Below are 20,126 nucleotides of genomic sequence, written 5' to 3' on the forward strand. Positions count from 1 at the left end.
TGAAATGCACGTCTAATAACGGGGACGGCCATAGTGACTCAGGGAGCCAAGTGTGAAATGCACTTCTAATAACTGGGATGGCCATAGTGACTCAGGATACCAAGTGTGAAATGCACGTCTAATAACGGGGACGGCCTTAGTGACTCAGGATACCAAGTGTGACATGCACGTCTAATAACGGGGGCGGCCATAGTGACTCGGGGACACAAGTGTCAGATGCACGTCTAATAAGGGGGACGGCCATAGTGACTCAGGAAGATAAGTGTGAAATGCACGTCTAATAACGGGGACGGCCATAGTGACTCAGGGAGCCAAGTGTGAAATGCACTTCTAATAACTGGGATGGCCATAGTGACTCAGGATACCAAGTGTGAAATGCACGTCTAATAACGGGGACGGCCTTAGTGACTCAGGATACCAAGTGTGACATGCACGTCTAATAACGGGGGCGGCCATAGTGACTCGGGGACACAAGTGTCAGATGCACGTCTAATAAGGGGGACGGCCATAGTGACTCAGGAAGATAAGTGTGAAATGCACGTCTAATAACGGGGACGGCCTTAGTGACTCAGGGAGCCAAGTGTCAAATGCACGTCTAATAACGGGGACGGCCTTAGTGACTCGGGGAACCAAGTGTGAAATGCACGTCTAATAACGGGGGCGGCCTTAGTGACTCAGGGAGCCAAGTGTCAAATGCACGTCTAATAACGGGGACGGCCTTAGTGACTCGGGGAACCAAGTGTGAAATGCACGTCTAATAACGGGGGCGGCCATAGTGACTCAGGATACCAAGTGTGACATGCACGTCTAATAACGGGGGCGGCCATAGTGACTCGGGGACACAAGTGTCAGATGCACGTCTAATAAGGGGGACGGCCATAGTGACTCGGGAAGATAAGTGTGAAATGCACGTCTAATAACGGGGACGGCCTTAGTGACTCAGGGAGCCAAGTGTCAAATGCACGTCTAATAACGGGGACGGCCTTAGTGACTCGGGGAACCAAGTGTGAAATGCACGTCTAATAACGGGGACGGCCTTAGTGACTCAGGGAGCCAAGTGTCAAATGCACGTCTAATAACGGGGACGGCCTTAGTGACTCGGGGAACCAAGTGTGAAATGCACGTCTAATAACGGGGGCGGCCATAGTGACTCAGGATACCAAGTGTGACATGCACGTCTAATAACGGGGACGGCCTTAGTGACTCGGGGAACCAAGTGTGAAATGCACGTCTAATAACGGGGACGGCCTTAGTGACTCAGGGAGCCAAGTGTCAAATGCACGTCTAATAACGGGGACGGCCTTAGTGACTCGGGGAACCAAGTGTGAAATGCACGTCTAATAACGGGGGCGGCCATAGTGACTCAGGATACCAAGTGTGACATGCACGTCTAATAACGGGGACGGCCTTAGTGACTCGGGGAACCAAGTGTGAAATGCACGTCTAATAACGGGGACGGCCTTAGTGACTCAGGGAGCCAAGTGTGAAATGCACGTCTAATAACGGGGGCGGTCATAGTGACTCAGGGAGACAAGTGTGAAATGCACGTTTAATAACGGGGACGGCCATAGTGACTCGGGGAGCCAAGGGTGAAATGCACGTCTAATAACGGGGACGGCCTTAGTGACTCGGGGACACAAGTGTCAGATGCACGTCTAATAAGGGGGACGGCCATAGTGACTCGGGGAGCCGCGTATGAAGTGGAGTTGGACTATTATTATAGGCCACAAGGTAAACATTGCCAGTGATAATGTAAATGTTAAAAGGTGCAGGTACAATATACTGATGTATTATATTTGAAGCAAACTGCTAACTCTATAGGGGTGTCTAGCCCCTATTATGTACAACATAGGAAAGCAGTGTATGTAAGCACTCAGCTTACATTCTTACAAACAAATAGATTATATATATATATATATATATATATATATATATATATATAATCTATCTAATAATTATTATCGCTTATTTATATGGCGCCACAAGTGTTCCGCAGCGCCTTACATAGTACATAACCAAAAAGTGACTTACAGTACAATACAATAAAGGACAAGGATAATATACATTGATACATTAGCGACCATAACACCAGCAACAGAGCATAAGCAACCAAGTGTTAGGTGCCCTAGCGGGGAGTAAGAAGTAGATGAAAATAAAGTAAGGAGAAGCACAAGAGGGTAGAGGGCCCTGCTCGTAAGAGCTTACATTCTAAAGGGGACAGGCAGATAGACAAGCGTGACACAGATGAGGTAGACAAGGAGGAATGAGCATGTATCAGTAATGTGAGAGGCAGGGGGCACGGCTCATACCACAGGCTGATGTGAGAGGCAGGGGACACGGCCCATACCACAGGCTGATGTGAGAGGCAGGGGGCACGGCTCATACCACAGGCTGATGTGAGAGGCAGGGGACACGGCCCATACCACAGGCTGATGTGAGAGGCAGGGGGCACGGCCCATACCACAGGCTGATGTGAGAGGCAGGGGGCACGGCTCATACCACAGGCTGATGTGAGAGGCAGGGGACACGGCCCATACCACAGGCTGATGTGAGAGGCAGGGGGCACGGCCATTGACCAATGAATGACCATTTGTCATTCATTTTTCATGTATATATTTCTTACAATGTTTTAAACATATATGTGAAAATAAGGATCAATGCATATTGAATTTTATTGGTATTTCATTTAATAAAATCAATTAACAATCAGACGATCCCCTATTAAATTCTCTGTGCTGCTGTGAACTTCCTGGAGACCTGATTGGATACAGTTTGTCCATCCCTGTCATCCTCATATCTGAGGACGGAATCGGTATGATATCCCGGCTGCCGCATGGCCGGGAGTACGAATCCCCGGCAGCGGCAGCCCGACAAAACAGCAGAGCCCGTCAGCGGAAGCCCGACAGCGCTGAAAATCCTGATTGTGGTAAGGTAAGTATTGTCTAATGTAACCCAACCCTAACCCTCCTTAGGGGTGCCTAACCCTAACCTCCCCTCTGTGCCTAACCCTAATCCTCCATTCCCTGCTGCCAAAACCTAAGTCCCCCGGGGGGGTGCCTAACCCTAAGTCCCCCCAGGTGCCCTAAACCTAACCCTCCCCCCCCCACGGCTGTCCGCTCGCGGCGCCCGGCATCCGCTCGATTGGGATGCCGGGGGCCTGTCTCCCAACGTCGGGGAAATGAGCGGCGTCTAGATATAGACGCCGGTCATTTATCCCACGGCGGGATAAAGCAGCCGGCTTCCCGATTGTACACCCTGAGGACAAGCAGACGGGGAGGAGATGACGGCCGACGACAAAAAGTTGTGTGAACTGTAGCGCAAAATACTTTGAAGAGGACGACAATGGACGGCGTTTTCTTAGGCCAAGTGTTACACAACAAATGACAATAGTAAGTATTACATTTCAGCGCAAAGCTAAGTTACATAACAATTGTATTACATATCAGGATTTTACAACAATGTTACTTGTGTCTCCGCTCAGTCTGCGCTTAGGGCACGTTACACACAGTGTTACAATGCGGGAGTCATGTCATATTGTACGTCTCACAGAATATAAGAGACGTCCTGTGCTCACCAATAATAACACAGTGTTACAGTGCGGATGTCATTTCATATTGTACGTCTCACAGAATATAAGAGACGTCCTGTGCTCACCAATAATAACACAGTGTTATAGTGCGGGAGTCATTTCATTTGTTCGTCTCACAAAATATAAGAGACGTCCTGTGCTCACCAATAATAACACAGTGTTACAGTGCGGGAGTCATTTCATATTGTATGTCTCGCAGAATATAAGAGACGTCCTGTGCTCACCAATAATAACACAGTGTTACAGTGCGGCTGTAATGTCATTTGTACTTATCACAGAATATAAGAGACGTCCTGTCCTCACCAATAATAACACAGTGTTACAGTGCAGGAGTCATTTCATATTGTATATCTCACAGAATATAAGAGACATCCTGTGCTCACATATAATAACACAGTGTTATAGTGCGGGCGTCATGTTATTTGTACGTCTCACAGAATATAAGAGACGTCCTGTCCTCACCAATAATAACACAGTGCTACAGTGCGGATGTCATTTCATATTGTATATCTCACAGAATATAAGAGACGCTCTGTGCTCACAAATAATGACACAGTGTTACAGTGCGGATGTCATTTCATATTGTACGTCTCACAGAATATAAGAGACGTCCTGTGCTCACCAATAATAACACAGTGTTACAGTGCGGATGTCATTTCATATTGTACGTCTCACAGAATATAAGAGACGTCCTGTGCTCACCAATAATAACACAGTGTTATAGTGCGGGAGTCATTTCATTTGTTCGTCTCACAGAATATAAGAGACGTCCTGTGCTCACAAATAATAACACAGTGTTACAGTGCGGATGTCATTTCATATTGTACGTCTCACAGAATATAAGAGACGTCCTGTGCTCACCAATAATAACACAGTGTTATAGTGCGGGAGTCATTTCATTTGTTCGTCTCACAAAATATAAGAGACGTCCTGTGCTCACCAATAATAACACAGTGTTACAGTGCGGATGTCATTTCATATTGTACGTCTCACAGAATATAAGAGACGCTCTGTGCTCACAAATAATAACACAGTGTTACAGTGCGGATGTCATTTCATATTGTACATCTCACAGAATATAAGAGACGCTCTGTGCTCACAAATACTAACACAGTGTTACAGTGCGGGTGTCATTTCATATTGTACGTCTCACAGAATATAAGAGACGTCCTGTGCTCACCAATAATAACACAGTGTTACAATGCGGGAGTCATTTCATATTGTATGTCTCACAGAATATAAGAGACGTCCTGTGCTCACATATAATAACACAGTGTTACAGTGTGGCTGTCATGTCATTTGTACGTCTCACAGAATATAAGAGACGTCCTGTACTCACCAATAATAACACAGTGTTACAGTGCGGCTGTCATTTCATTTGTACGTAGTACAATGACGTATGGTTATGGATAAGAACCAAAGGGCTGCATCTGACCTGGTTACACCGTGACATCAAGGAGACGCTGGATCATCTCAGAATGGGTATTGAAGAATGGCAGACCGTCAACCTCCATGGCCAGATTTCCTGTCTTCCCACTGCGGATTCCATGGCTGACCAGTATCCTCAGCAGCTTCTCCTCCTATTAGATATACAAACTATACTTCACACAGAGGCCGCAATCATCCTGTACTGCTGGGGATTTTCTCCTATATAACTAGGTCTGTGGCCAACTGCCCCAAACTGAGAGTGGTGCAAGACAGAGAAGCCCCACCCCCTGCACGGCATGCACTAGGTGGTCATTCACCACTGAGAAAGCTTGCTGGACAGATAGAAGTAAAACCACTGCCCTTAAGCCAGAGCTAGAGAAGCTCCCGATGACTGGAGTCTGACCTATGAAATACAAACCCAAGGCATGGGCTCCCGCCTGCTGCAGGGGCTGGGACGTCGGTGCCAATAGTGAGAAGACCTCTTAATGAGGCAGTATAATTAGTTATCTACTCTCATCCGTATTAGAAGAACGACATACATTTACACAGGGTACTTTACCTTACTGACAGAAGGCAGCGATGACACCCACGGCTCTTGCTCTGAACATCTGGAAAATCCAACAGCTCTTCTCAGGTAACGTTCGTGGACTTCACAGGTATTTAGGAGGTATAAGGCACAGGAAACAGCATAACCGCCCCAGTTAGACACACCTAGAGGAGAAGAAGAGGAGTGTCAGATCTATGGCAGTATCTATAGCAGCTTAAGCCACATTCTGACACAGCGCCGGCCACAGTAACCTGGCAGCTTACGTACCATTAAAATTACTGTTTATCAGAAGCCAATGGTCCTACCTGTACACATTTATTAAAGGAGAGCAGAGCCCCTGGAAGAAACCCACTAAAACATAAGGAGAACATACATAAGGTCCTGGTAAGGCATCGAACCCATGACCCCAGTGCTGTGAGGCAACACTGTTAACCACTGTGCAACCGAGCTGCCCTAGTGTCCACTTTGTGGCCAAGGGCAAAGAACAAAATCACAAAGGTTTCATTTATAAACACAGACAGATCTCTTGTCCTCGCTCCATCGCCTTCCAGCGTCACTCACTCACCAGCGATAACCGCGAAGTCTGCGGCCACATCACACGCAATGGTGTCTCCGTTTGGAATATACTTTTTTACAGCCTCCTTAACTTTGCCTGTTCCGAGCTCATTTCCTCCATCGCCAATTCCTGATGACAGAAGAAAGGGGCACACATCTTACTGCTGTATATAATCATCACCGCTATCCATAACGACCCCACTGGTGATTACGCTGAGACAGAGGAAGGTGCTAGGTGTAAAATCGCGTACATACCGGTCGTGGTGATGCTTGGAATATTCTGTGCAGCCACAAATAGGCTATCAATGGGATCCACCAAATGTTTAATGTTTATTTTTCTGGCATTGTAATAATTGCCATCGCTTGCCCGTCCAGCTCGCTCTATGGCTACCAAGTGGTCAAACCTAAATGAGAGAGATGAGAATAAAAATGATTTGGCCTAAATTCAAATATGCAAAAATATACCAATATACAGGTGAAGCCTCACAGATATTCAATCAGGGATATATACACTATATGGTTTACGCATGGTCTACTAGGCACCAGAGAATGTGATACGCATGGTCTACTAGGCACCAGAGAATGTGATACACATGGTTTACTAGGCACCAGAGACTGTGATACGCATGGTCTACTAGGCACCAGAGACTGTGATACGCATGGTCTATTAGGCACCAGAGAATGTGATACGTATGGTCTACTAGGCACCAAAGAATGTGATACGCATGGTCTGCTAGGCACCAGAGAATGTGATAGGCATGGTCTGTTAGGCACCAGAGAATGTGATAGGCATGGTCTGCTAGGCACCAGACAATGTGATAGGCATGGTCTGCTAGGCACCAGACAATGTGATAGGCATGGTCTGCTAGGTACCATAGAATGTGATACACCTGGTCTGCTAGGCACCAGAGAATGTGATAGGCATGGTCTACTAGGTACCAGTGAATGTGATACGCATGGTCTACTAGGCACCAGAGAATGTGATAGGCATGGTCTACTAGGCAACAGAGAGTAATATCTGTGAGGAGCACAAGCAAATAATGCTGGTATTTGTAGTTCAGTACCTGCCAGAGGCTGGCAGAGGGGTTACATAACAGGTGGAGCACTGCTAGTCGGTATAGTCTTCTCTAACCTGGGCAAGGCTGGGTCTCCATTCTCACACAGGAATTTCAAAGCGGAATCCGGAGCTTCCTCTTTGTAAGAAAGCAGCGGCACAGAGGCCTTCAGCACTCCTGGATATAAAACAAAAGTATCAACGATGAGCCAATGGTGCAACAATAATACAATGAGAACAAAACAAGGGCCAATAGATAACGGCGCAACAATCCATCAGTACCGAGTGTACTTACTCTAACAGCCCGAAGGCACCTCGCTTAATTATGTCTGGTGGATGGTTGTCATAAGTACACTCAGGACTAACCATGTGTTCTTCATAATGGATACAGCGACACAAGGCTAGATAATAACTGCTGTGCCTCACACTAACAGATCCCCAACAGTGATGGTTTAAGTCACAGGCATGGATGTAAGTGACAAAGGCAGAGGCTACAATATTAGAGGTTAGGTAGAGATGGAGGATTCAGTCCAGGAGTAAGGGGCAGTGTGTTATACTGTAGGGTTAGCAGCAGCCAAGGAAAACACTAAGAGTAATATGGTGGGTGAGACTGTAGGAAGTGCTCTGCATCTGGGTGTGATGACTCTGGTAGCAGAACTGATGATGGGCTGCAGTATCAGAGGTTCCAGTAGTCCAAGCAGGATATACTGTGAGAGTATGCACGAGAGGCTGAGCCAAGGCTTTGGAGAGAGTCTCTGACTTCTGCAATATTCCAAAGAAAGAAAATTAGGGTCTCGAGAACAGCTCAATAGAAAGCACAGGGCAATGATGGCGGAGAAACGCGCGGTAAGCGGTAAATGACGAGGAGTACATGTATGTGCATGATCACAAACGATGGTCTAACAATGTACAACAGTGATGGGCAATGTAAAGCTACTCTCATATATCGGTAGAAGGGCTGCACAGGAGGAAAAAAAAACTGAACAGACTCTCTGTCCTAATACCAGGGTCAAACCTTTACTCAGATGAATCTGAAGAGGACCCCAATGGCAGGAGCCCTAGCACACAGGGATGCAGATATACAGTAGGACTGAAATGATACTGATGATATAGGGAGCAACAGATTAATTTACAATAGACAAAAGTGTAATCTGAACAGTCCTGGGTCTGGTATATGTATAGGATACGTGGCAGGAGCAAGGGGTCAAACAACAGCACAGGCAATTCCAATCCAGAGGTTTGATGCACTTTATGGGCAAGATGGTGGAACGGTCAGCTAGGAGCATGGTCAATGGCCGTAGCAGAGGTCCAGTACACAGAGACAGCAGGCAATGGCTCAGGGGCAGGAAAATGCATGTTCTGGGTCTCGTCAGGGTCTGATATGCAGGGTGGCCAATAGCTATAGGGAGCAGTCAGACATCACAGCCGAATCAGTATACAGTAAGCCTTTCCAGATCAGGTGGCTTGCAGTGAGTCCAAGCGCACACACTAAACAATCACCTAGCACTGAAGGCTCAGTCTGACCCTGACTTATAGCCCCAGAGACCAGGGACCCTGTGCCAAATACATGCGAGTGATACTGCTTAGCAATCTTAGTATATTAGTATACACTGACGTGCCAAAAGTCATTGGATAGCAGTATGTACAGGTAATGGTAATTAGTGTCTTCATACTGTGATGCCTTTGAAATTCCCAGACCCATCAGTTGTAATCTGATATCTCGTGAGTCAGTTTGGACACTGGCTAGGCTGCTCATGGCAAGGCAGTGTGAATTTTTGGAGTTGGAGTTCTTTAGCTTCTGTGGGATATGGCAACAGACGACCCACCAGTGTGCCCGTTAATACTACACCAGACACAGCACCTCACCTGGGCTGGTGACATCGCTAATTGGACCCTGGAGGACTGGCAACATGTGGCGTGGTCCGATGAGTCATGGTTTCCAGTTGTTTCTGGCTGATGGTAGGGTTCAGGTGTGGCGCAGAACCCATGAGGCCATGGACCCCAGTTGTCAAGAAGGCACCATGAAGGCTGGTGGTGGTTCCATAATGGTGTGGGGTGTGTTCACGTGGCATGGGTTTGGTTCGCTGGTACACCTGAACATGTCATTGACCAGTAACCGCTGTGTTGCAGTGCTTGATGAGCATTTGCAGTCCTTGATGGACTTTATGTACCCCCACAAAGATAGGATATTCCAGCAGGATAATGGTATGAGAAGCATTCTGGAGAGTTCCTACAAATGTTGTGGTCGCCACAATCACCCAACAAGAACCCAATCGAGCATTTATGGGACATGGTGGAGAGGTCCAAACTATTCTATCCATACAGCATGGGTCAACATCTCTCCAGAGGTCTTCCGTCCACTTGTGGAATCGATGCCATGTCGAGTTGCTACACTTCATCAGGCTAGAGGGGGTCCTACACGATATTAGGCATCTATCCTATGACAATCGTCAGTTCAGTGTATGAGGATGGGGAAAGTGCGATTAGATCAAACTTCCTGACACCCCCAGGAGACCTTCCTATGTCCAGGCTGCAGCATGATGTGTAATACGTTCTCACCTATCCCATACCTCCCAACATGACCCTCTCCAGAAGGGACACAATGCTCTGGGGTCCTGGACTTCCCTGGTAATTTATGATTGGTGGAGGCTCCAGAGGCGGGGCTGCAGCACAGTCCAAAATTCAAATAGGGGAGTCACACCAACTGCCAGTGAGTCCCAGCCAGTGATGTTGGGCAGCGTGTGATATGACAGTTGGTGTGACTCCCCTATTTGAATTTTGAACCGCGCTGCAGCCCCAACCTCTTACCAGGGAAGTCCAGGACCAGAGCATTGTGTCCCTCCTGGAGAGGGTCATGTTGGGAGGTATGCTATCCCCCCATGACCACAGCTTTATCTCAGAAAATGAAGCATCTGCCACTGTTATTAGATATATATATAACCTGATAGAAATATACCTTGCTCTATAGCCTTCTCCAGAATACTTCTGTTCATGTTGATGGCGCGGTCATCTGTTACTATGGCAACCTCCTTCCCCAGGGCTTGCAGCATGGCAGCAATAGCGAACGCTCCAGGATGGCCATCTGTTTCCTCTGGAGGTTCGTGCTGGAAGTGGGTGGGGAATCCAGTGGTTATAAGCACAGATTTGGCGTGAGACAGAGACAGACAGGACTTCAGCAGCTCGTCCTTAATAAGCAGGTGTTTAATGCCTCGCTCACCTGGAACAGATCAGAAAATATTGCGGTTTATACATCTGTATTGTTATATTAGAATATTTTTCTTATCTTCTCTTACACACCAGGCGGGGGTTGGGGGGAATCAAACCCTGAGAGATAAAGTGGAGAAGTTACCCATAGCAACCTATCAATGTCTAACGGTCATGTATCTAGCGCAGTCTACGGCATAGACTCTATACGATGACAGCTAAGAGCCCATTGGTTGCTGTGGGAAACTTCTCCACTTTATAGGCTTGATTCAGAATTGCACGCGGCCGCGTCTTTTGCCGCAGTTGTATCTTTATGCTAATGTCACGAGACCGATCTCTTTAAAACTGAGACGCCGCACGTGCAGCGCCTAGACGCCACCATCAAAACTTGCGCCAGCCGCACGGCAGATGCAATCTCTCTATCTGACCATGGCGTCCTGTGTGAGCGGCTGTGCGCCTCTAGATGCAGTGCGCTGTCAGCGACATGCCCGCGCCTGCCCATCCAGCCCCAGTTACCTCCCGGGAACGCTCACTAAAAAAAAACCAAACACACTCCATGTGGCCAAATACGTTCTGCGTCTCGCCGCGGTAACAATCAGGGAGACTCGGGCACACGCACAGTGCCTACAGCATCGTCTGACTGCGCTCGTATCAACCTAACCTAGCGTGCCACTCTGGAAGATACATCTCCCCCTGGCACTCGCTGACTGACAACCAGAAATCCGGCTCCCCGCAGCGTAGATTGGTGTTGTGCCCCTCTGTAAATAAAGACAGTAATCCAGCAATAGAATAATATATAGGACACAGATGTACACTCATTATTATCAGGTGGTGCTGGGAGTTCCCTCCCCTGGACTATACCACAATCAGTGCCAATGTACAATGAGACGGACTCTGCACCACCAGGACAATCCTGCAGCCTTCATCTGTCCCGTATTGTTACACTGTTCTGGTTCACCCGATAAAACATTTGGGATATTTGTACTTACACTAAATTCTTCTATCAAAATCCACTGGTGGGAGCTGGGACTATGGGGTACAGAGGTGCAGACAGGAGCATGCATGGGTGCGTTAATAAACCCTTTGTATAAGGTCTTAGCTTCCCCCCATCTATATACAAGAACATCAGTTATGTAACTGAACAAGCCCCACAGGACAGTAGTGAGAGGGGGAGGAAGGAAGAACAAAATTCCCATTTCCTAACACATTCAACTGGGGGAGACTGGAAAGCATGGGAACAAGCCGAACCAGCAGCTATGGGCGGGTGCACCCTGATGTCGCTGTGTACAAAACAAACAGGACAAAAGTAATGATTGTGGACAGGAAAACACTGAGCCTGTGACAGTATGGACAAATGACCATGTGCCAGCACTGTACAACGTGTGTCCTCATACATCGAGTCTCAATGCACCATGCAGCGCGACTTGCCTGGCGTGAGTCCCGTCCAACTCTATTAGACTGCGCTGATTAATGTGATATGCAACATTTGTATATATTGTATGTAGCACAACGGAACTTGGAATGAAGAAAGCTGATACCATCACCGTTCTATACACAAGACTTTTCTTCACATTTCCCCTACTCCTCCATCTACCAGGAACCCTCCTTGTGTTTTTTCAGAATTTCGACACATGAACATTATTTTATTAACCAGGACTTCCTTATAGTTATGACCATCAGAATTTTGTAACTGATCTCCTCTGCATTATTAACCTTTTTTCACACCAATCTAGAAACTGGTAACTTTAACAATTTCGATTTATGTGTGCTATATAAAAAATTTTTTATCGACTTTCAGGTCAGATGGGTCAGGATTTTTGGATGGACTCTGGAGACCTTGAGTGTTAATAGCATCGATCCAAACAACCCAGAGGCAGCAGCAGCGATATATTTACCTGGTCCCCAGCGTCTCTTACTCTGCTGCGCATTTATCTATTAACTGCACAAGCGCAACACTAATCCAACCGCCAAGGGTGCACACGTGAAAATAATATCGCTCTTCCAGAAAGAAAAAAAATCAACATTATTTTGCTGATCATCTTCTGCATTAAATGCCAACATGGCGATCCCGCATTAATCCGAAAGAACGATGCGTGTGGCCATCCCTGGACGACGCTAAAGATTTTTGCCTGGGCCGGCTCTGCCAGATCGGTTGCTCCATACTGTCCAATAGGTAACTTAGGGTGACATTTTAAACATGTAAAAAAAAAAAAAAAGTTGCTTATGTGGCCCGACGACCTTGTCCTGCTCGGGAAGTACTCCCCTTGTCTGACGAGACAGAACAAGATGAGCAAGGTGGACGGGTGTAATACTGTATATAATCATAGGAAAGAGCATGAACTACACAGACAAGACCAGACAGGGTAACAGTACAAATACACTCTATCACCTCCCTGCTAGGCAGACATAGAGGGGGAGGGTCTCAGTGCCTGTCAGGTTAGGGCGGTATTCCCATCAATGAGGATACTCATACAGCTGCGATATGCTCCTCCTCTTCCCAGGCCCAGCACGGTCTAGTTACAGACCATCAAAGCAAAATGGCTACTTGTGTCTAGTGAGAGTGGGGTCTTCTGAAACTGCCGGAGGCTCTGCACCATCTACTGTGTGCAAGCCCCTAGGCTAGAATCACACCACACAATGAACACCTATGTCACCTCCAGAGCACAGTCTTATTCGGAGAAGTTGCCATTGTGGGTCTGCTCTGCTGTCACTACTTACGGCGGTGGTGATGGGTTCCACCCCCCCCCCCCCCCGAGAGAATGGGGACAGCAGTAAGAGCTGCCAGCCAGCACCTCCTCCGTATTCAGTACGCCGTGTGCAGACCCTGATAACTGCTATCACTGCAGTAGCAAAATAAAATAAAATACAATACAATGAAATACTAACCTAGCGATGCCTTAGACAGCACGATAGAGGGAAAAAAAACACTGCTTCTATTCTAGAGGCGAGGAGCTTCTTGCGATGCGTTTCTTTAAAGGTCCAAGCATCAATCTGCCTGCACCTATTTATCAAAGGTTGCACAATTGATGTATGACAAAAATAATAATTAAAAAAACTAAAAAAAAAAAAACATGAGGATATCATTCGCCTATGTAACAAGTAAAAAATAAAAATATGTTAGACTTTTTAGTCACTGTAGCATAAAAATAACTTGAAATCCGACAAAAACAATTCAGCGGGAAATCTTATTTACTTATTTTTTTTAATCTCTTTACGGTACAACTCAAAAATGTAACTAAAAAGTACAAAGGCAGCAATAGCAAATAAATGTGGCGGATTTCAACTTTTCACGAGACAAAAAAAAAGGTCTAAGCACAGAAAACCTCTGAGAATATTTAGCACCGACAGCCAACCTGTTATACGTAAATTAGATTAATTAACCCGGCGTAGTAAGTACCACTCTTTGGGGGCGATTCAATTGTTTTTTTTAGGCGTGATAATTAATGAGCGCCCAGTGTTGCAATTCATTTGCTCTGGACGCTCACTAATTATCGCCCTCTGCGCCCCAGGTTTAGACGTGTAAAACGGCAAAACCCATATAAAGTTCTGGTTAGGGCGTACTAACTGCGGTTAGCGCACCCTAACCAGGGGGTTTCTCACATTTCTGCTTGCATCCTGGAATAGCTCCGTCGGGCGCCTTAAAAAAAAAAAAGCAGGTGAAAAATTTTTTTAATCGCCCCCTTTATGTGCATAAACCTTGAGGACATTACCTTGAGGCAAAGTGGGGAGAGACTCAACATAGGGGCCCCACCACTTATATTATAAACCCCCACCTCAATACTAATAGTAACTGCCCCTCCGCTCATGGTGTAATACCTCTAGTAACCGTTGTTTAACCAAACCCAGAGCTGGAGGAGCTTTTTATCTCCATAATTTAATAATATTTTTTTTGCTACAGTCCCAAAAACCTTCTACAAGGAGAGTAACAGACTAATCAGGGGTCCAGGCTTCCCAATGGGAAAATTCAACAAATGGCCGCGCAGGCTGCACTATCGCAGCCGATATTAGGCAGTGGTCAAAATGATCGATGATGATCCAATGCCTGTGGTCATCTCCATGGAGACGATTAATGTTGGGTACACACTGGACGACATATATCGGCCATTGAACGGCTGACACATTGCGTGTGCATCGAGACCCCCAGCCATATGGCAGCGATGGATGTTCAGTGTGTATGAACAACCGTCATCTGCAGATATATCCTTCAGGTATGTACTAAGCATAATCATCCAGACAATAAGCAGAAATCTGTGTGCGGCCAAAGTGAACAATGGTCCGGCCACAGTGTGATAATAAGCCCTGTACATATATTATACAGAGTTTTCTATTCATACCTGGGTCCACCCCAATGATGGTCTCCAATGCTCGGATCCTGTCTGCTGTGCACTGGGAGACCAGGCTGTAATGAAGGGGATTGGAGGAGATTTGCACAACTTCCGGGACCTCTGCGGCACGAGGATCTGCTGTGTCCTCGTTGTTCACGTCAGTAATGAACATGCAGCCTGGAGAATGGGTGAAGGCCAGGGGGGATTCTGCAGGAACAAAGACACATTACACATAAAGGAGAGGCAATAATTCCGCCGCGGTGTACACTAACTCGCCAGGCGCTGTACGGAAGTGTTCCTGCGCTGTATTACGTAGCCAGGCAGCCTACGCCTGCTAAAGCAGCAGGTTACAGTACAGGTGTCAGATTTATACAGAGATTACACAGCGCTACAATAAAGGTAGGAACCACATATAATAACATTTCATGTGTAATCAATCTAATAATTATCCACTCATCTGAAGCATAACGACAAAAAAATGTTAGGGCAGGGGTCAGGGAACTTTTTTACCTTTTACCCCAAAATATATTTAGATACGCCGACGTTACCCCCTTGATTTGAAAGGAAGGAAATAATATAGTAGTGCCCCCATATAATGCCCCTGTAGTAGTGCCCCCATAATTATGCCCCTGTAGTAGTGCCCCCATATAATGCCCCAGTAGTAGTGCCCCCCATAAAGTGCCCTAGTAGTGCCCCCATATGGTGCCGCTGTAGTAGTACCCCCACATAATGCCCCTGTAGTAGTGCCCCCATATAGTGCCGCTGTAGTAGTACCCCCATAGTGCCCCTGTAGTAGTGCCCCCTATAGTGCCCCTGTAGTAGTGCCCCCTAGTTATGCCCCTGTAGTAGTACACCCATATAATGCCCCGGTAGTAGTGCCCCCATAGTTATGCCCCTGTAGTAGTGCCCCCATATAATGCCCCTGTAGTAGTGTCCCCATATAACGCCCCTGTAGTAGTGCCCCCATAGTTATGCCCCTGTAGTAGTGCCCCCATAGTTATGCCCCTGTAGTAGTGCCCCCATATAATGCCCCTGTAGCAGTGCCCCCATATAGTGCCCCTGTAGTAGTGCCCCCATATAATGCTCCTGTAGTAGTGTCCCCATATAACGCCCCTGTAGTAGTGCCCCCTAGTTATGCCCCTGTAGTAGTACACCCATATAATGCCCCGGTAGTAGTGCCCCCATAGTTATGCCCCTGTAGTAGTGCCCCCATATAATGCCCCTGTAGTAGTGTCCCCATATAACGCCCCTGTAGTGCTGCTTGTACAAAAAAAAACCCCAAAAACCCACTTACCTTAAAAAAAAACGCACGTTTTCGCCATCATCGCTGCTTTTTCTAGGATAAAGTATCGGGCGCGTGCCCGCTTTATCCCAGTATTCGATTAGGATCCGGCGAAAAGTAAGTATCGAAAAGTCCATTCAATTTTCGGGAAATCTTCCTGTCAGCCCCAAAGATGTCCTGACATGGGGGATCACTATGGGTACCCCCGATTTGGGCTGATGAAGGCAGTCTGGGTTTTTATAGCCGTGATAGGTGCATAAATGCGGCTTAGAAGAAGGGTGAAAAATAGCACTTAGGTTTGTTTTTTAAATAACTTGTCCCATTAAATTTGGGTGCAAGCATATTTTTAAGTCCCTAAAGTCATTGTATAAAATTCTTCAAAAATGGACCAGCCGCAACCACCCGCATTCTAGAAAACACCTGCCGCATACTTGGGAACACCCCCCTGAACAAATTTCGATAGCTTAAAACTTTGTTCCCCCACATTTTTTTTTTCGCCCCCAAAATGAAAGTAATTTTTTTGGGGTGTCCTGAGGAAAAGTTTTACATTTTTTTTGGACACAGATTACTTTTAATGGACATTAAAAAGACTGCAGGCTATTTTATTTGATTCTACACCCCTAAACCACAAATCTGCACTTTTTTTCGCAATCTATTACATGGTGAAAACTTATCCCCGTTTTTTTACAAAGACTTTTTGCACCTGCGAAAAAGTCTTTGAAATTGAATACGGGGATAATTGAAACAGGCGAAAATGACATCATCAGCGATAAATTACCGCCGATAACGGACTTTTCGCCCCATATTGAAAATGACCCTTAGTCTCATTTAGTGCATCTATGTTTGCCAGAGGGACAGGCAGTGGTAAAGCATTGTGGGCAGTGGCGTGTAACTGGATCGGTCAGTGTAATCAGCCTGTTGGGGATTACTTGTACTGCAGCCAGCGGAGCTGGATTGTGCGGCACTGCAGCGTAACGTGGCTGTGTATCTGAAAGCCCTGTAGATACCATATTACTGCGGCTCCTTCAGAACATCGCTTCAGTGGACCTCAGACATCTTCATGCCGTACTTGGGATTCCTTAAATGATTTTATATACTGCAGATTATATACTAACAGACCCTCAAAGAATTTTCACTACTGCCTGAGACTTCCATATATTTGCCAATACTTTGGGACTGTAGAATATAAAGCGTAGGACCACTTCATTGCATATTAATCAAAGTCCGCCTGCTTTTAGGAAAAATATGTCAATTTATATTCCTTGGAGTGAGCATAAAAGACAATTGAACACTTCAATATACCCAATATTTATTACATCTTTGTGCACAGTGGCGTAAGTTCATTCCAGGTGTCCGGAGGCAAAAAAGATGGTGGTGCCCCCCCAATGTGTCTCTAGCTCCAACCAGCCCCCAGTGTGTCTCTCAAACCACCTAGCCCCCCTCTGTCTCTTCAGCCAGCTCCCGCTGTCTCACCTGTCAGCCCCCCTTTTATTGCATCTTCAGCCAGCCCCCATTGTTGCACCTGACAGTGCCTTTCTCTCTGTCTCTCCAGCCAGCGCCCCTAGTTTCTCTCCAGCCAGCTCCCCACTGTCTCTCCAACCAGCCCCTCTATGTATCTCCAGTCAGCTCCATTGCCAGCCACTTCTCTGTCTCACCTGCCAGTTCCCCTCTGTCTCTCCAGCCAGCCAACACTGACAGCCCCCTCTCTGTCTCTCCAGCCAGCAGACACTCTGTCTTGCCAGCCCCCCTCTCTCTGTGTCTCCAGCTAGTTCCCATTGTGCCTCCTCCTTCCCTCAATCCCTGGCTTCATAGTATCCTCCCTCAGCCTCCTCCTTCCCTCACTCCCTGGCTTCATAGTATCCTCCCTCAGCCTCCTCCTTCCCTCACTCCCTGGCTTCATAGTATCCTCCCTCAGCCTCCTCCTTCCCTCACTCCCTGGCTTCATAGTATCCTCCCTCAGCCTCCTCTTTCCCTCAATCCCTGGCTTCATCATTTCCTCCCTCAGCCTCCTCCTTCCCTCAATCCCTGGCTTCATAGTATCCTCCATCGCCTCCTCCTTCCCTCACTCCCTGACTTCATTATATCCACCATCAGCCTCCTCCTTCCCTCACTCCCTGGCTTCATCCTATTCTCCCTCAGCCTCCTCCTTCCCTCACTCCCTGGCATCATCGTATCCTCCTTCCCTCACTCCCTGACTTCATCCTATCCTCCTTCCCTCACTCCCTGACTTCATCCTATCCTCCTCCCCTCACTCCCTGGCTTCATCCTATTCTCCCTCAGCCTCCTCCTTCCCTCACTCCCTGGCATCATCGTATCCTCAATCAGCCTCCTCCTTCCCTCACTCCCTGACTTCATTGTATCCACCATCAGCCTCCTCCTTCCCTCACTCCCTGACTTCATCCTATCCTCCATCAGCCTCCTCCTTCCCTCAAACCCTGGCTTCATCCTATTCTCCCTCAGCCTCCTCCTTCCCTCACTCCCTGGCATCATCGGATCCTCAATCAGCCTCCTCCTTCCCTCACTCCCTGACTTCATTGTATCCACCATCAGCCTCCTCCTTCCCTCACTCCCTGACTTCATTGTATCCACCATCAGCCGCCTCCTTCCCCACACTCCCTGACTTCATCCTATCCTCCATCAGCCTCCTCCTTCCCTCAATCCCTGGCTTCATTGTATCCTCCCTCAGCCTCCTCCTTCCCTGGCTTCATAGTATCCTCCCTCAGCCTCCTCCTTCCCTCACTCCCTGGCTTCATCATATCCTCCTCCCTCACTCCCTGGCTTCATCGTATCCTCCATCCGCCTCCTCCTTCCCTCACTCCCTGGCTTCATCGTATCCTCCATCCGCCTCCTCCTTCCCTCACTCCCTGGCTTCATCCTATCCTCCATCAGCCTCCTCCTTCCCTCACTCCCTGGCTTCATCATATCCTCCATCCGCCTCCTCCTTCCCTCACTCCCTGGCTTCATCGTATCCTTCATCAGCCTCCTCCTTCCCTCACTCCCTTGCTTCATCCTATCCTCCATCAGCCTCCTCCTTCCCTCACTCCCTGGCTTCATCCTATCCTCCATCAGCCTCCTCCTTCCCTCACTCCCTGGCTTCATCGTATCCTCCATCAGCCTCCTCCTTCCCTCACTTCATCATCTTATCCTCCATCCGCCTCCTCCTTCCCTCACTCCCTGGCTTCACCTTATCCTCCATCAGCCTCCTCCTTCCCTCACTCCCTGGCTTCATCCTATCCTCCATAAGCCTCCTCCTTCCCTATAATTGCAGAAAGTTTATCACTTGGTCGCCTGTATGTTTCCTAGTAGAGGATAATTAGTTTATCCAGTTTGATTAAAATTGTTATGGTTCAGATGAGTGTATAATTATTAGATCGATTACACATGAAATGTGATATTATGTGTTAATGATTATGTACTATTATTTTTTATGTTTCATATACAGTTCTGCTACCTGTTTTTCCTCTAGTTTACACCAATAAAATTGTTTTAAAAATAAAGAAATGTGATATTATGATACGTGATTGTTATGTTAATTGAATAAAAAATGTTTTATAACTATTACTGTTCCTACCTCAAGTAGAGTAATGGCACCCGGACACTACCGACGGATTGTCGCAATGCAGAGGGGATGTAGTTATGAGACCTCCTGATGGCTGATGCCCGACAAGGGATTTAAGATAGGCGTGGAAATACAGACACCTATCTTAATCCAGACGCCGGAACACAGAAGGACGCCTGCCCGAACTAAGTAAGCCTGGGGCGACCTTAGCCACGCGGGGAGATGGCTAGGTTTAGGTACCATAGTGAGATTAGAGTTAGGTTTGTTTGTTTTTTTTGGGGGGGGAGAGGTTAGGGTTAGGCACCCCTAGTGGGGAGGGTTAGGGTTAGGCACTAAGGGAGGAGGGTTAAGTTTAGGCACGAAGGAGGGTGGGTTAGGCTTAGGCTCTAAAGGGGAGGGTTAGGCTGCGGAGGGTTAGGGTTAGGCTACAAGAAGGGAGGGTTAGGGTCGGGGGGGGGGGTAAGTATACTTACCCGACCTATCAGGATGCCGACCATTGGGATGCCGCTGTCGGTAATGTGACAGGAGGCATCCCGACAGCCGGCATTACATACCCATTCCATGCAGAGATGCCGGGTTGGAG

General features: G+C 47.3%; 1 protein-coding gene across 4 annotated transcripts in view; it reads right to left on the minus strand.

Moving 5' to 3' along the window:
- Positions 1-20,126, minus strand: part of DGLUCY (D-glutamate cyclase) — a 110,003-nt gene that overhangs the window by 55,946 nt on the left and 33,931 nt on the right. For all 4 annotated transcript variants that reach the window (XM_088455546.1, XM_088455545.1, XM_088455548.1 and 1 more), the window contains exons 7-13: positions 14,712-14,909; positions 10,130-10,390; positions 7,252-7,351; positions 6,375-6,523; positions 6,130-6,249; positions 5,577-5,728; positions 5,025-5,169 (exon numbers count right to left, since the gene is read on the minus strand). In XM_088455546.1, the coding sequence (XP_088311672.1) occupies positions 5,029-5,169; positions 5,577-5,728; positions 6,130-6,249; positions 6,375-6,523; positions 7,252-7,351; positions 10,130-10,390; positions 14,712-14,909 (1,121 nt within the window). In that variant the 3' untranslated portion in view covers positions 5,025-5,028. The remainder of the gene's footprint in view (positions 1-5,024; positions 5,170-5,576; positions 5,729-6,129; positions 6,250-6,374; positions 6,524-7,251; positions 7,352-10,129; positions 10,391-14,711; positions 14,910-20,126) is intronic.

Source organism: Taudactylus pleione, unplaced genomic scaffold (assembly GCF_031769625.1).
Source record: "Taudactylus pleione unplaced genomic scaffold, aTauple2 ptg000660l, whole genome shotgun sequence".
NCBI classification, from domain to species: Eukaryota; Metazoa; Chordata; class Amphibia; order Anura; family Myobatrachidae; genus Taudactylus; species Taudactylus pleione.